The sequence below is a fragment of the Brachyhypopomus gauderio genome, chromosome 4 (assembly GCF_052324685.1).
Source record: "Brachyhypopomus gauderio isolate BG-103 chromosome 4, BGAUD_0.2, whole genome shotgun sequence".
Taxonomy (NCBI): domain Eukaryota; kingdom Metazoa; phylum Chordata; class Actinopteri; order Gymnotiformes; family Hypopomidae; genus Brachyhypopomus; species Brachyhypopomus gauderio.
In genome coordinates, this window is record NC_135214.1 from 31,067,396 (window position 1) to 31,081,988 (window position 14,593).

The 14,593-nt window shown below is 39.6% G+C and overlaps 2 protein-coding genes, 1 long non-coding RNA gene and 7 other non-coding genes across 15 annotated transcripts; all 10 read left to right on the plus strand.

Annotated features, from left to right (window-relative positions):
- Window positions 1-250: 250 nt before the first annotated feature.
- On the plus strand, window positions 251-4,308 carry LOC143512999 (uncharacterized). Of its 5 annotated transcripts, none has more exons than XR_013130562.1 (14): window positions 251-341; window positions 878-922; window positions 1,150-1,179; window positions 1,373-1,397; window positions 1,738-1,761; window positions 1,949-1,995; window positions 2,180-2,200; window positions 2,386-2,435; window positions 2,632-2,650; window positions 2,830-2,881; window positions 3,052-3,100; window positions 3,270-3,551; window positions 3,721-4,002; window positions 4,172-4,308. It is a non-coding gene; the product is annotated as an uncharacterized LOC143512999 (long non-coding RNA). The 5 variants fall into 5 exon arrangements; XR_013130560.1 differs by lacking the exon at window positions 2,632-2,650 and having other exon boundaries at window positions 260-341; window positions 3,270-3,311; window positions 3,503-3,551; XR_013130559.1 differs by lacking the exon at window positions 2,632-2,650 and having other exon boundaries at window positions 261-341; window positions 3,721-3,762; window positions 3,954-4,002.
- LOC143513268 (small nucleolar RNA SNORD74) lies at window positions 700-775 on the plus strand. The gene has a single exon (XR_013130629.1). It is a non-coding gene; the product is annotated as a small nucleolar RNA SNORD74 (small nucleolar RNA).
- Window positions 1,014-1,081, plus strand: LOC143513261 (small nucleolar RNA SNORD75). The gene has a single exon (XR_013130624.1). It is a non-coding gene; the product is annotated as a small nucleolar RNA SNORD75 (small nucleolar RNA).
- LOC143513259 (small nucleolar RNA SNORD75) lies at window positions 1,457-1,524 on the plus strand. Its single transcript, XR_013130623.1, has one exon. It is a non-coding gene; the product is annotated as a small nucleolar RNA SNORD75 (small nucleolar RNA).
- LOC143513267 (small nucleolar RNA SNORD79) lies at window positions 1,803-1,880 on the plus strand. The gene has a single exon (XR_013130628.1). It is a non-coding gene; the product is annotated as a small nucleolar RNA SNORD79 (small nucleolar RNA).
- LOC143513256 (small nucleolar RNA snR60/Z15/Z230/Z193/J17) lies at window positions 2,032-2,116 on the plus strand. The gene has a single exon (XR_013130620.1). It is a non-coding gene; the product is annotated as a small nucleolar RNA snR60/Z15/Z230/Z193/J17 (small nucleolar RNA).
- Window positions 2,239-2,323, plus strand: LOC143513257 (small nucleolar RNA snR60/Z15/Z230/Z193/J17). Its single transcript, XR_013130621.1, has one exon. It is a non-coding gene; the product is annotated as a small nucleolar RNA snR60/Z15/Z230/Z193/J17 (small nucleolar RNA).
- On the plus strand, window positions 2,917-2,980 carry LOC143513258 (small nucleolar RNA SNORD78). The gene has a single exon (XR_013130622.1). It is a non-coding gene; the product is annotated as a small nucleolar RNA SNORD78 (small nucleolar RNA).
- A 219-nt stretch (window positions 4,309-4,527) lies between the features above and the next one.
- On the plus strand, window positions 4,528-8,668 carry tor3a (torsin family 3, member A). Of its 2 annotated transcripts, none has more exons than XM_077003899.1 (6): window positions 4,528-4,837; window positions 5,059-5,181; window positions 5,369-5,634; window positions 6,192-6,367; window positions 6,860-6,984; window positions 7,230-8,668. In XM_077003899.1, the coding sequence occupies exons 1-6, from the start codon at window positions 4,633-4,635 to the stop codon at window positions 7,475-7,477; spliced, it is 1,143 nt and encodes a 380-aa protein (XP_076860014.1). In that variant the 5' UTR covers window positions 4,528-4,632; the 3' UTR covers window positions 7,478-8,668. The 2 variants fall into 2 exon arrangements, with proteins under 2 accessions (XP_076860014.1, XP_076860015.1); XM_077003900.1 differs by having other exon boundaries at window positions 4,704-4,837; window positions 4,988-5,181.
- A 400-nt stretch (window positions 8,669-9,068) lies between these two features.
- LOC143513000 (calreticulin-like) lies at window positions 9,069-13,267 on the plus strand. The gene is made up of 9 exons (XM_077003902.1): window positions 9,069-9,354; window positions 9,832-9,933; window positions 10,212-10,415; window positions 10,534-10,628; window positions 10,720-10,929; window positions 11,117-11,230; window positions 11,687-11,830; window positions 11,992-12,084; window positions 12,595-13,267. The coding sequence occupies exons 1-9, from the start codon at window positions 9,267-9,269 to the stop codon at window positions 12,802-12,804; spliced, it is 1,260 nt and encodes a 419-aa protein (XP_076860017.1). The 5' UTR covers window positions 9,069-9,266; the 3' UTR covers window positions 12,805-13,267.
- The last annotated feature ends 1,326 nt before the right edge of the window (window positions 13,268-14,593 follow it).

A 14,593-nucleotide genomic window follows, 5' to 3' on the forward strand; every position in this document is an offset into this window, starting at 1 on the left:
CTTGTGTTATGATTTTGTTTTTCATATTTACCCATGTTTGTTTTAATTCATCTTGTTTGCTTAAATTGTCCTCAAATGCTGCTATTTCTAAATTTCTAAACTCGCTTCAGATCAAATTTTACTCTTGACTAAAAATATGCTTTAACCTTTAAAACCGCAGCAACGGTTATGATCGGACTGCCCCGGCACAAGAAAATAAAACACCGGCGCACTCTAGCGTTAGCAGTGTAGACTTCCATGATGCGTCATACGGAAACTTCCCACAAGTCAGTGCGGCAAAGGGTATAAATGTCATTGTGCCCATTCCGTCTTCCTCATTCAACCGTATCAGGATGGCTGGGGTAAGTGACTAGAGGAATCAATGTGTTATAAATAGTATTTTATCTCTTTCATTATGCTGCAGTTTGTGTAAAGGTTTTCTTTTCACCCGCGCACGGTCACAACTCGTTTTGCCAGCCACTATTTAGGTCGATAGTAACTCTTCAGCCTTTTTTTCCAATTAAAAATGTTCTTTGAGCACTTCATCTAGCTGCTTGTGATTTAAGATGAGCTCAGTTCTTAATCTACATATCAATAAACTCATCTGCCCTCGCAGAAGCTTGACTAGAACGGGATAGCGTTAGCGTGCTAACTGGGCCTAAGATAGTTAGCCAGAAATTTTTTTCTTCTAGATTTCCTGTTGATGAATCTAGAATGTGTCCATGCATATGATGAAAATTATGTTGGTAGGGACATCTGAAAATGTGATGAATGCCAACTTTTCTGATTCGCGTGGAAGTAACTGGCCCTCTTTCACGTTTTCACGTGAGCTGCTCGCCAGACCCACGTGGTGAACACGCGTGTGTCCTCCAACTAACGTTATAAAATGTCCTTGCAGGTCACACGCGGCGCGTGGCATGTTGGTTGCGTGGTGAGATTGTTGGTAAGTAAAATCCGCCTTTTTCTCCAATTGCACGTTGTCGTAAATTGACTTAGTTTTTTTTTTTTAATTGGGACTTATACTTGGCCTCTAAAGCCTGTGATGAATAAATGCATAAGAGTAGTGGACAGAAGTGGTTTCTGACTATCTTATTCTGAGGCTTTTCATACAGATTATTGTTTGTCTAAACGGTCCAGAATTTTTTTTTAACCCGCGTTTTCTGCTTGCAGCCCAGTGTATGGAGTGAGGGCTGATCTGAGGTATGTTCAAGCTCAAACGGGGTGGGTGGAGTGGTTTCTAGTGCTCTGTGATGACTTCATTTGCTACTCTTGATCCAAGACTGATGAAATTGCAACCACCAAGTATTTTATCTGAGGCACAGTTGTTTGCTTGGAAGACTGAGCTCTTTGTGTCCTGAAGTAATTTATTATTTTGTTCCTTGCTTTTTCTCAGGATGAATGTTCAATTGATAAAGCAGGTAAGCTTTTAGTAGGTAGCTCGAAAACTGTTTGATTGGGATGTATACTTGGCCTCTAAAGCCTGTGATGAATAAATGCATAAGAGTAGTGGACAGAAGTGGTTTCTGACATTCTTATTCTGAGGCTTTTCATACAGAGTCTTGTAAATGGTCAAGAATGTTGAGCTAGTATGTTCAAGCTCGTGGGGGGGGGGGTATGGGGTTTCTAGTGCTCTGTGATAACCATTTGCTACTCTTGATCCAAAACTGATGAAATTGCAACCACTAAGTATTTTATCTGAGGCACAGTTTACTCTTTGTGCTCCTGAAGTAATCATTTTGTTCCTTGCTTTTTCTCAAGATGAATGTTCAATCGATAAAGCAGGTAAGCTTTTAGTAGTTTGCTTGATTACCGTTTAATCCAGTTACTGTTTATGATGATTTAACTAAACAATGGGAATCTCTCTGAAATAGCCTGATAGACATATTTGAACTGAAACGGTGACCTTTGTATCTAAAATACTATTATTTTTAACTATACATAGTAATAATTATTTTGTGCGTGTTCTAAGGGACCTTTGCTGGGATCTGGGTGTGGCAGGATGAAGTTGGGTGAAGGGTAACTATTCCTTCAGAACTATTCCTTTAAACTGAGATAATGCATTTGATGATTCCATAGTTCAGCAGAACCTCCATGTAGAACAAAGGGCATTGTCTTTCGCTCCTATCTGATGCATCATCCATGTCCCTTGGAATGCATTTATGAAATTGTAGAATGTTTAAACCTGCTTGTTTTGTTGCAGGTTCTTGGCCTCCCAGTAAAGGTGAGTTTTAAATGTCTACTCTTGGATTGAGTTCTTTGAGGAAGCAAGTGATGACTCCATAGTTCAGCAGAACCTCCATGTAGATCAAAGAGCATTGTCTTTCGCTCCTATCTGATGCATCTTCCCAAGTCTTGTGTGACTGTGTTGCTGTTGTAGTTGTTTAAAATGCAGTTTTCCTCTTGTAGCATGAAAATGGCTTAAGGATCTGACTCCTCTTTGGACGGCCTTGCTGCAGGTACGAGTTTGAACATTTTCCCTTTTTATCCCCCTGGGGGTTTTTTGGCATTTAAAAACAATCTAGGGTGATGATTTTTGAATCAGGTCTCTGATTTTGTTGAGGAAATGTTCTTGACTGACCTAGGTTATAATGTACCAACATGCTGCACGCATCACGTGCCATCTTAATTTAATTCCACTATTTTCATTTCTAGGTATGTGCCTGCACTTTACGTGAGTATTTGGACTTTAGACTGTTGAGTATGATTGTCGGACCACTAGGATGACTTAAATGTCTTTTGACTTTGCCCATGGAGTTTGGATATTAGCTCTGTCTGAGTTGGTCATCTGATCACGTAAGACCTCATAGCCATTGTTTCAGCCTGTTCTAACAGGTATATACTCATTGACAGGTGAGGCCATCCACGTTACCAAGTGCTTCGAAAATGCTGTTGGCTACCTAAGGTTTGTTTACACAAAAATGCTAGCCTTCACCTGGGGTTCAGTGATGTTTTACAAATGTCTGACCTGAACATTTAATGTGGACAGTTTCTCACTGAGTAACCCAAGTTCTGACACATTTGTTGAAATGGAGAGTTTTGCACTTTAATTTTTTATCTTTCCATTACCTGCAGGTGACTAGTGTCATGGGACTTGATCCACTGCTGCAGTGCACATGATCAGGTGAGTTGGCAGCCGAAGATATGAGTGACTAGTCCTGTGTACAACCCATGATTAAGAGATTCTGCCAAATGAATCTGCTGATTATACCCATTTATATATGAGGTTGTTGTAGACAAGTGACTTTATTCAGGTAATGTGGGTTTGCCTGACTGCCTTTTCTACTCATCAGGATGTGAGTGTTTGAACCCTGGCTTCCATCCATCATCTGGAGGTGAAGACTACATTTGCTGACTGGACAAGTGGTTGTCTAGTTTCTTGTCAATTTAAATTGACTGACTTGAATGTGCAAATAAACATGAATTTATAATATGAATGCTTATAATATGAATGCAAGTCTCTTTACTGGTGTTGAGTTGATAAACCTCCCAGAAAAAGTAATTGTTCACTTTCCATTACCTGCAGGTGACTAGTGTCATGGGACTTGATCCACTGCTGCAGTGCACATGATCAGGTGAGTTGGCAGCCGAAGATATGAGTGACTAGTCCTGTGTACAACCCATGATTAAGAGATTCTGCCAAATGAATCTGCTGATTATACCCATTTATATATGAGGTTGTTGTAGACAAGTGACTTTATTCAGGTAATGTGGGTTTGCCTGACTGCCTTTTCTACTCATCAGGATGTGAGTGTTTGAACCCTGGCTTCCATCCATCATCTGGAGGTGAAGACTACATTTGCTGACTGGACAAGTGGTTGTCTAGTTTCTTGTCAATTTAAATTGACTGACTTGAATGTGCAAATAAACATGAATTTATAATATGAATGCTTATAATATGAATGCAAGTCTCTTTACTGGTGTTGAGTTGATAAACCTCCCAGAAAAAGTAATTGTTCACTTTCCATTACCTGCAGGTGACTAGTGTCATGGGACTTGATCCACTGCTGCAGTGCACATGATCAGGTGAGTTTGCAGCCGAAGATATGAGTGACTAGTCCTGTGTACAACCCATGATTAAGAGATTCTGCCAAATGAATCTGCTGATTATACCCATTTATATATGAGGTTGTTGTAGACAAGTGACTTTATTCAGTTAATGTGGGTTTGCCTGACTGCCTTTTCTACTCATCAGGATGTGAGTGTTTGAACCCTGGCTTCCATCCATCATCTGGAGGTGAAGAATCCACATTTGCTGACTGGACAATTGGTCGTCTAGTTTCTTGTCAATTTGACTTGAATGTGCAAATAAACATGAATTTATAATATGAATGCAAGTCTCTTTACTGGTGTTGAGTTGATAAACCTCCCAGAAAAAGTAATTGTTCAGCTCCTTTATGGGGAAGGTATGGTTTGGAGACTTGAATCCACGGACGTAATTTGGGGGGTTAAAACTGGTTTAGAGCAGGTTTTACTGACCGTGGGGGGGGGGGGGTGTCGCGTGAAGCCTTCGGCAACGGAGGTCGGGAATTGACGGAAGTGACGTCAGTTAAATTCCTGTCCAGTGAGAATCCTGATGGTACGTCTTTACGTACGAGTAACGAATGGGTCTGATGAAGTGGTCTGGATGGCTGCGATGAAAATATCTTTCGGGTCATGCGTGATTTCACTAGACAGTTTACGTCCTTCCCGGTCCTGATGCTCGTCTTAATATTCTCCACGCTTTCGGCAGTCTCCGTTAAAGCTCATTTCCTTCAGTTTGATAGCATCTCCAATATCTCGACGTATTACTTCAACTACGTCTATTGCCATGTTTGGGAAGGGGAATGTCAGCCAAACCAGGACGACGCCACTCAACAAGGTAGTAAGAATGAAATCATCTCGTTTTGAGCTCGAGACGATCGTTCACGTCTCGCATGCTGTCGCTGGTTTTGCACTAGCCGGCGGAAAGCTGGTCTAAGCTCTCTATAATAGTCATTTGTAGAGTAACACTTTCCCTTTCTCGACGAAGAGCGTTTTGAATGTCGGTGGTGCACGCTACGCCCGGGTCCACATGTGTTCCCCTTTCTGCGGTGGTTGCAGTGCCTACAGGAGATGTTTGGTCCTGGTTTCATCAAGATTACATTGGCATGGCCACTGCCTGGTACTGCAGCCTTGGACAGTGCTGTGAATCAGGCGACTGCAGGATTACTAATAACATCACCGGTATGATTAAGTATTTCTTTTGAAACCAGTGGCTGCAACTGTGACCCCACAGTTTTCTTTCAGTGTTGAATCATTATTAAACCTTTTGTGGACTAGGTAAAATGTTTTCCTTTTTTTCCATAAAGTTCAGGCTGTAACATTTTGCTATTTTCTCTTGAATGGCATGTGTGTGTGCACGCATATTTAGGACTGGAAAGAGATCTACAGCTGAGACTTCATGGGCAGCATCTGGTTCAGTCTGTGGTTCTGAAAGCTATTCAAGGCTTTATTAATAACCCAGACTCCAACAAGCCCCTAACCCTCTCCTTCCACGGCTGGTCCGGCACGGGTAAAAACTTTGTGGCCAGGATGGTGGCGGACAACCTGTACCGGGACGGAATGAAGAGCGAGTGTGTGCGTTTGTTCATCGCCCCGTTCCACTTCCCACACACACGATTAGTGGACGTGTACAAGGTGAGCAGGGCTTTTGACGCGGACACACTGTCACGGTCACCAAGTTCTGTACATGTGTCTCTTTTTTGTGTTTAACTATTATTGTTTTGATACTTGAACCTTTCATTGCCAAGTTGGTGAAGTGGCATGGTGGGGGTGAGGTTGGGGGATCGTTAGTAGTTCTGGGAACAGCCTGGTAATAGATAAGATCTCACTGTTTGGGATTGGTGTGGTAGTGTTCCTATATTTTCTACATTTCAACCAGTTTTAAAATTCAACCAATGTAGTTTTGAATTGCATCCATTAGCAAAGAGGAAATTGGTATTTACAGTTTATTTACAGTGTATGACTTAGTTATATAGATGAAGATCTGCTCCAGAATCTTATGATAAACAGATATATATGTAGTGAGAACATGCATTGTTTTGTAGAAAGCATCACTGTAATGAGATGTTTTATATCTGGATGTATTTTTGTATATGTGTGTATCAGCTGTTTAGAAAACCATGTCAGCATTTTGACAAATATTGCAGAATCAGACTTCATCGTCACATTGTGTGTGTGTGTGTGTATTTTAGGGTCAGCTGAAAGAGGTCATCAGAGACATGGTTCTGCGATGCCCACAGACACTCTTTATCTTTGATGAAGCCGAGAAGTTGCACCCTGGTCTCATAGATGCGATCAAGCCCTATCTGGGTCACTATGATCATGTGGATGGGGTCAGCTACAGACGGGCCATATTCCTGTTTCTCAGGTTGGTATGCCCTTCGACCTAAAGAGTTTAATTTGAAATCCAAACATAATGAATCTTAAAGAGCTGGTGTGGTTTATGCTGCATCCTCCAGTATGATGCCTGGTAGAGAGGTTCAATGTCTAGGGCAGGGGTACTCAACTGGCGTACCGCGGCCCGGATCCGGACCCGAACGCAGTGCTGTCCGGACCCAATCTCATTCCTGATTAACTGGATACGGACCAAAACAAAACCGGAGCATTTATTAATGATAAATGATTAATGATACCATTCTGCTGATGTCAGTAAAACACATGATAGCTCAGTAGCAATGTAGTAGGCAGTATAATGGCAGATATGGAGATAGGTGATAAAGTCTGGGAGGATAAGAGTTCGACCTTTTTTTTTTTTCTTTTTTTTTACATTGCCATTGGTTGGATCCGAAGTGTGATGGCAATTATTGAGACCAGAGGAAGCTACAGAAGTGTATTTACTACATTTAATGTGTTTGTATAGTAATATAGCTGGTGCTGCCATCAATGAGGTTGCACTGGATTTCTGGCACTCGGGACAGAACCGAGAGGATATTGGGATGGAAGATCTGGAGCATCGACTCCGAGCTGAATCCATGGAGGCTGACGGTATTGTATCTCGTTTAGTAAACATACATGAAATAGACATTTTACACACACACACACATAATTTGATTGTTTTAAAACCTGATTTAACAATTTGTTAGTTGATGTGGTTCCTATTATTAAAAACAGGCCTTCACAAGCCTTCATAAACAGTAGCCACAATTGTTATTAATATCTTAATTCTGTCTCTCTCTCTCTCTCTCACTCTCTCTCACACACACACACACACACACCGTCTCTGTGTGTAGGAGGGTTTGCTCAGAGTGAGCTCATGTCTGGGCATCTGATTGACTTCTTTGTACCGTTTTTGCCACTCGAGTACCGTCACGTGAGACTGTGTGCTCGGGATGCTTACGCTGCCCGCGGTGTGGAGCCAGACGAGGCCACTCTGGACGAGGTGGCCAGAGCCATGCTCTACGTACCAAAAGAAGAAAAGCTCTTCTCTGCTCAGGGTTGCAAATCTATCCCACAGCGAATCAGCTTCTTTTTACCTTAATGCAATAACAGTCAGAATCCCCCACCTACTTGAAAGCAAAAATATACTAAGAAGAAACTGGTATCTTCACCTGCTTTTATTGAGTGGATATGTCGCATGGAGGTTGTCCACACTGACGTGTGTAATGACCCTGATTACTGATGAACTAAAGACCTTCTTACACATTTTGTTTTTGTTATGTTTGCTTATTGTACTCTTTCAGAGCAGAAAAGTAAAATCTGCTTAACCTCTGCACTTCTTTAAAGTTGTGACGTGCATGTTGTATAAGATGAATTCAAACAGGCATAGAGGGTACAGGTATTAGTGGGAATAATTACCAACATTCATCAGAGAGCAGGACCTATGCAGAGTCCAGGAAATGTGTTTTTAATTTTTTTATTTGCATTATCAATGTGACAGGGATGCTTTAATTTCTAATTATTGTACATTGTGAAATTGCATGGTAGTGTTTGCATTGTCATTACTGGGTGAAATATGTTGGCGTGATAAGATATGTTAACTTGAATATAAAAGATGAAAGTTTATTGGCTTATATTGGGGTTTTGGTTATCAACTGGTGAGCATTCTATTAAAATCTAATTTTTTGAGTTTCATTTGCATGCATTTGCATTTGCTAGAATATCGCCAATAATGTTGTATATTCAAGAAGATTTTATTAATTTAAAGATTCTATATTTTGAAGTTTTTAAATATTTTGTTTAGTTTTTGGATTTTTGTGTCAGTATTTACTTTCTGAAAGTATCCACTTGCATCAACTAATGACCCAAATACACGTTTGGGGAGAATTCACTTTTAACTGTTGCAGTGGAGCTGAATGTAACTTAATACTTTAACGGATTAATGTCTATTTTTGTGAATGACTTCCTAACTCTCCAAAGAAAGAATCTAATCTATCAATGCATTAGTCTGCCCACTGGCATTATGTAAACATGGAGGCATAGGAAACACATTTTTCTTTAACATAAATATGGCAATATATCTATAAACAGTTTATGTAATTTTCGTACTCCTATAAGGTTTGGGCCAGACCATGGCTTTCAAATACTATGAATAATACTGGTGAGAGTATTTTACTCAAACATTAGAGTGAATGTTCGACAATAGCATACCAAGTTACCAAAACGTATCTATTGTAAAATAACACTGTTTTCCAATGTTTTTTGTTATGGCTGTATCTTATAAAGACTTTCAGAAAAATGTTGTTTGCGCAGTTATTTTTTTGCCCCTTCTTTTACCCGCTTGTTAGATCAAATTAATCGAAATAATTACTGCAGTTGTTTAAATTATATGCTTACTGAGGTAAAGCCTATAAAAACCTATAATAGAACATATAAATGAAATATTGTATTTACAGTTATATCAATAGCAATTAGAAGACACAACCTTTTGTAACGTACAACCTGGTTACTGCTTGTAATAGGCTGTTTTTTCCATCTCGAGACCATTATTTCATTATTATAGACTACATGGCTTAGCGCGTGCTCCGTTTGCATTGGCCAAAGAGAATAGCCGGTGAATCTTTCACAAATTATCTGATTGGCTAGTGACTGTGACGCGGCGTTCTGACGGGCTCGACCAATGAGAGCAGGCCATCTGTTCCGAGACTAGAGGAGAACCTTCGCAAAAGATACAAGTGGCGATCCTATTTTTTTAAGAAAGCGTGCAACTACAAGACTACCCGGCATTGATGCATGCATTAGCTGGGTGCCATATACTTTGCAAGCTTATATGTATATATAGTATTTAGTATCTTTATCGGCACCGTGTGAACGAATCTCCATCTGCAGATATGTCAACGTTGCTTATGATGACCATTTCATTGGCATTAATCACCGCAGAACCATTAGTGTATTTTCGAGAGCAATTTGAAGACGGAGGTAATGTGCAAATTGTGAAACTCGGGGTGATGTTAACTAACCAGCTAGATAAATGTGCATACTCGGAATGTTTCAATAAATTCATTTATATAAATACGTTAGGCCGCGCGTCTTCTGTAGCCAGTTTTGCTCATATTTAGCCGATATATGTAACTGCCAAGGCTGCTAATCTCGTTTAATCTCACTAGCTAGTGGCTTGGCCTCCCGGGTCAGAACCGAACCGAAGCTGCCGGCCAGCTCGTGTGTTGTGGTAGAGCAGCTGGTCTCTCACCATTTGAAGTCATGGACGTCTGGAGGCTGCACATGCTACCTAATGTTGAGGATAAAAACATTAAACTAGCTATCTAAGTAGTCAAATCCGTATATAGCTTGGGTTAAATGAATAATGACTTCAGCAGGATCGTACGGTACGTTTAGTTGTTGTGCCAAATGTTTTTTTTGCTGTAAAATAAACGTTTCTGCAACGGTATTTGTTAGATGACTGGAAAACCCGATGGGTGGAATCGGAGCACAAGTCGGACTATGGGAAGTTTGTGCTTTCCGCCGGCAAATTTTATGGAGATGCAGAGAAGGACAAAGGTGAGATTTACCTGCTTTTTCTTGTTCAGTGCAGCAGTTGTCATATTTGCTTTGATGCTCCTTTCATGATCATCCATCTTTTGTCGTTGTAAGCTGAGTGATACACTCTGTGTTAGCTGAAATGCTTCGGAAAATCCTCTTTCATATTACTGCGCACTATAGAAATAAGTTATTTGTATAAAAGTTATTAAAATGGTTTGTCTTTATGAGAAATGTAGAATTTCCATGTTGTGTATCAGTGTTGTCACTGAGTGGGAAATGGTTGTGTTGTCATACAGGCCTGCAGACCAGTCAGGATGCTCGATTTTACTCCGTCTCATCCCGGTTCAAGGAATTCAGCAACGAGGACCAGCCACTTGTAGTGCAGTTCACAGTCAAACATGAGCAGAGCATAGATTGTGGTGGAGGCTATATTAAGCTTTTCCCCTCCGATCTCAAACAAGAAGACATGCATGGAGATTCTGTATACAATATTATGTTTGGTGAGCGTTTCGCACTTAAGCTGAATTTTTTCTTTATCCACACAGTTGCATTGAGAATCTGTGTGTTGTCTGGTTCACAACTTCAGACATCTTTAATAGGTTTTCCAAAAATGTTTAGGTCCTGATATCTGTGGCCCTGGCACCAAGAAGGTTCATGTGATCTTCAATTACAAGGGCAAGAATCATTTGATTAACAAAGACATCAGGTGCAAGGTAAAGTCAGCTGTGAATTTTCCCCCCAAGCAGAATGTTTAAATTGTGTCTTTTATCACCACTCTAATCCATTTAATGTGGTGTTTGCTAGGATGACGAATACACCCACTTGTACACGCTGATCGTTAATCCTGACAACACGTACGAGGTGAAGATCGACAATAAGGAGGTGGAGTCGGGATCTTTGGAGGACGATTGGGACTTCTTGCCCCCGAAGAAGATCAAAGATCCTGATGCCAAGAAGCCTGAGGACTGGGATGAGCGGGAGAAGATTGATGATCCTGACGACAAGAAACCTGAGGTGGGCTGTCAAGTGCGATTCATGAGCAATGAGTTTAAGGCATTTACAGAAAGGTCTCGTCTCAATACTAACCATAAAAGTGTCATCACTCATCATCTCAGTGTCTTGGGGGAGTTTAGAGAGGTGATCTTTTGAAGAGATTCCACTGCCTCCTCTAAAAGCTACCAATTTCTATTGCTGGCTGTAGGACTGGGACAAGCCTGAGAATGTTCCGGATCCCGATGCCAAGAAACCCGACGACTGGGATGATGAGATGGATGGGGAATGGGAGGCTCCCATGGTTACCAACCCTGAGTACAAGGTACACAAATCTCTTATTAATTCAGCTAATTCGGCTTTTTTCCTTTCGTTTTTCATTTTCCTCCCACTTATTTCTAAACAGCTACATGTTGAAGAATCCATAAATATTTCTTCTTCTTATGCACATCAACTTGCATGAAGTTACTGAATTGGACTTTGGCTGGTGCTTCAGAAAGCCTATCTTGTGTGTGACCGCCACCTCCAGAGAGATGTCTGGGGGAAGGGCTAGCGTAAGGGATGCATTTCTGCTCCCTCTGAGATGAGACAAAATACTTTTAGAATCTGAAAACAATCAATATAATTTTGCCATGTATAAAACAATAATTCTCCTTTGAAGTCACGAGTATACAGTGCATGTGTTGTAGCTCTTAAAATGTACTGCACAGAGGAGAAGATATTTGTGAATTGGAAAAATAGTATTTTGAAAGCATTTCAAAAAGATTATCACCTTTCTTAGGGTGAGTGGAAGCCAAAACAGATCGACAATCCTGCCTACAAGGGTAAATGGGTGCACCCAGAGATCAATAACCCTGAATATAGTCCCCAGCCTGAACTCTACAAATATAAAAGCACAGGAGTGATTGGTCTGGACCTGTGGCAGGTATGGTTCATGTTGTGACAAAGCTTCAAGAGATATTCATATTCATTTTCCAAGATATTCATATTCCATATTCATTTTCCAAGCTTAATGTTGTTTTCATGAAAGTACATATGTTTTATTTTTGTTTTTTTTTAATAGCTAATTTTAATTATTTGTAACAGGTGAAGTCTGGCACAATTTTCGACAACTTCTTAATTACCAATGACCCAAAACTAGCAGAAGAGGTTGGAAATGAGACTTGGGGAGCAACAAAGGTATAATCACACCTCCTCTGATTCCTAAAATTCAAATCAGTGACTAAGATTTATTTTGTAACTATAATGTAATGAAATTTAAAAACCGGGTGATCCTCATTGTGGATGGATGTGCAACGATGTGAACACCCACTTTGGACAAAGTGATAAAAATGTGCAAAGATGCAAAAATATTAAAAAGTAAATGTAGAACCTAATACCAAATCCCAATGGCCAGAGTGTGTATAAATAAATATGTAAATACAATGAGACCAGTACATGCATGTGTAATATGTAACATACATACATATGGAATATGTGTCAACCATAATGACGTTTGATCAAGGTCTGTTGTCTAAAGGTCTGAAATATTTTTATCAAGTCTGTTCATCAACCTAATATTGTTCTAGCTTAAAATGCTTTATGATGGGGCCATATTTCATATAAGGTCTGTGAGATGTTTGTTCAGTAATGACCTTATCATGAAAGTAGTGGTTACATATTAACCGTTGTCATGTTTGGCTACAACAGGACGCCGAGAAAAAGATGAAGGACAGTCAAGAAGAGGAGGAGAGAAAGAAACGAGAAGAAGAAGAGAAGATAAGAAAGGAAGAAGCAAAGGATGAAGAGGAGGAGGAAAAAGATGAGGAGGATGAAGAGGAAGATGAGGAGGAGGAGGAAGAAGGCGAGGAAGAGGAAGATGAAGAAGAAACAGACTCTAAACTCAAAGATGAGTTGTAAAACGTATGAAGGAAGTTGAGAGGAACTGATTAAGAAATGCCTCGTCTCGTGGTACATGGTAGACAACTGGACTATTCTGGACATTCCTTTGTCTCTTAGACACTTGACTGAAATGTTCCATTCTAATAGTGCAAAAAGTATTTATAACTTAATTGTTTTGAGTTTTGTTAGCGAACACTTAGCATGTTCCAAATGTCCCAGTCTGTCCCAGCTATTCAGAGAAACTGATCTAAAGGGAAGTATCCTCTATTGTATTGAAATAAGCCTTGTTAAAAAATATATTGTGTTTACACACACATGCAAAAAATAGTGATGGATTGGGAGCCTTATGCAGTATGAGTATGTTTGTGTCTTTAAAAAAAAAAGCAAGAAAGTATCTCACAACACTAGTAATTTAAAAACACAAATCATTTCTCAACATTTCAATTCTGTAAAATATATTTCCCCCTCCTGTGAACTACAATTGGTATTCTGTTCTCATTCAGTCTTGTTACTGCATAAATCACTTGCTGGTTCCTCTTGTAATTTAGTAACCTAGGCTTCCAGTGGATTGTTTCCCCATTGCCGGTGTGTAAGAGGGATGTATTGAAGAGAAAATTAGTCCTTGCATACCCTGTTGCGTTCATTTTCAACTCTAACCTCAAGATAACATTCAAATTCAAGTGGTCTTGAAATGTCAACTGAACTTCACCAGTCTTGTTTACAGACATGTCTTTTATCGTTTTATTCTTAAACAGAAACATAACCATTGTGCAAATACACTGCTGTAGACTGAACCAGAAAGGGATACCACAAAGCTGATTTCATGGTTAACAAGTTTACAAAGATTCAGATAGAAAGAGCCCTGATTTATAAATACATCCCAGTCCAAGGATGTCTTTGGTTTAGTCAAAGACTATGCAGGTCTAAGTCAGAGTAACTCAGCTTTGTTGTATGTCCCTCATATTTGTCCCAGCAAAATATATTTGAACCAATTAACATTATTTTGTGTGTTTTCTGCTTTTGGGGGGGTGTGAGGGAGATGTTAATAACTAGAGAGATTGGGCACGAATGTTGACTATGTGTATGAAAAACAATACATAATTATTGACTACATTTTTAAAATGTTGTTTATTTTTAAATTGGTATTAGGAAGGTTAAGCCACAACAAAATTTTGGAGTGTGTTTGGTTAGCACTGCCTCCATTATCACTTCAGGGTTGTGCATTAGCAAGTGTGTTTGTGTTCATCATTATGCATAGTTACATTCCAGCCAGTTTCACAGCCAAGTGATTCTACAGTGTTACTGATTAGTTTATAATTGGTTTTCTTGCATTCAATGAAGTATGTTTGAATGGATTATTTTGAATTTATAACTAAAAGAATGTTCAAATAGAAAACCCACAGACTATGAAATTCAACTGAAGACTACATCGGCATAGCAAACCTAATCTTAAGCTGTTGTTGGTTCCTAGACTGAAATTATTAGCATGAGTCTTAAGTGGGACTGTTAATAAGCACTTAAAAAAATATATTTTTATTTTTAGGTAAAATGCAAAATTACTTGAATTACTTAATAAAGGTGACTCCCAAGATTTACGCAAGTGGAACCATAAATCTATTCTAATCGTAGGTTATATTCAGTAACAAATCAATTTGATTCCCATTATTGCTTAACGTAAATCAACTTAATTTCATAAATTGTTATATAACAAACACACAAGAGTCTTATATCCAGCCAGTTTCAAAGTCCTTGCAGTCCTTCGTAAATCCATCTGTACGTCCATTCCAGTGCTGCGTGGATCCAGCGC

Bases quoted from the DNA above. Each gene is read 5' to 3' on its own strand.
- tor3a (XM_077003899.1), top strand. From the start codon at position 4,633: ATGCGTGATTTCACTAGACAGTTTACGTCCTTCCCGGTCCTGATGCTC. The intron at 5,635-6,191 runs GTGAGCAGGGCT...TGTGTATTTTAG, and splicing joins GATTAGTGGACGTGTACAAG to GGTCAGCTGAAAGAGGTCAT. The intron at 6,368-6,859 runs GTTGGTATGCCC...GTGTTTGTATAG, and splicing joins GCCATATTCCTGTTTCTCAG to TAATATAGCTGGTGCTGCCA.
- LOC143513000 (XM_077003902.1), top strand. From the start codon at position 9,267: ATGTCAACGTTGCTTATGATGACCATTTCATTGGCATTAATCACCGCA. The intron at 10,930-11,116 runs GTGGGCTGTCAA...TGCTGGCTGTAG, and splicing joins CTGACGACAAGAAACCTGAG to GACTGGGACAAGCCTGAGAA. The intron at 11,231-11,686 runs GTACACAAATCT...CACCTTTCTTAG, and splicing joins TTACCAACCCTGAGTACAAG to GGTGAGTGGAAGCCAAAACA.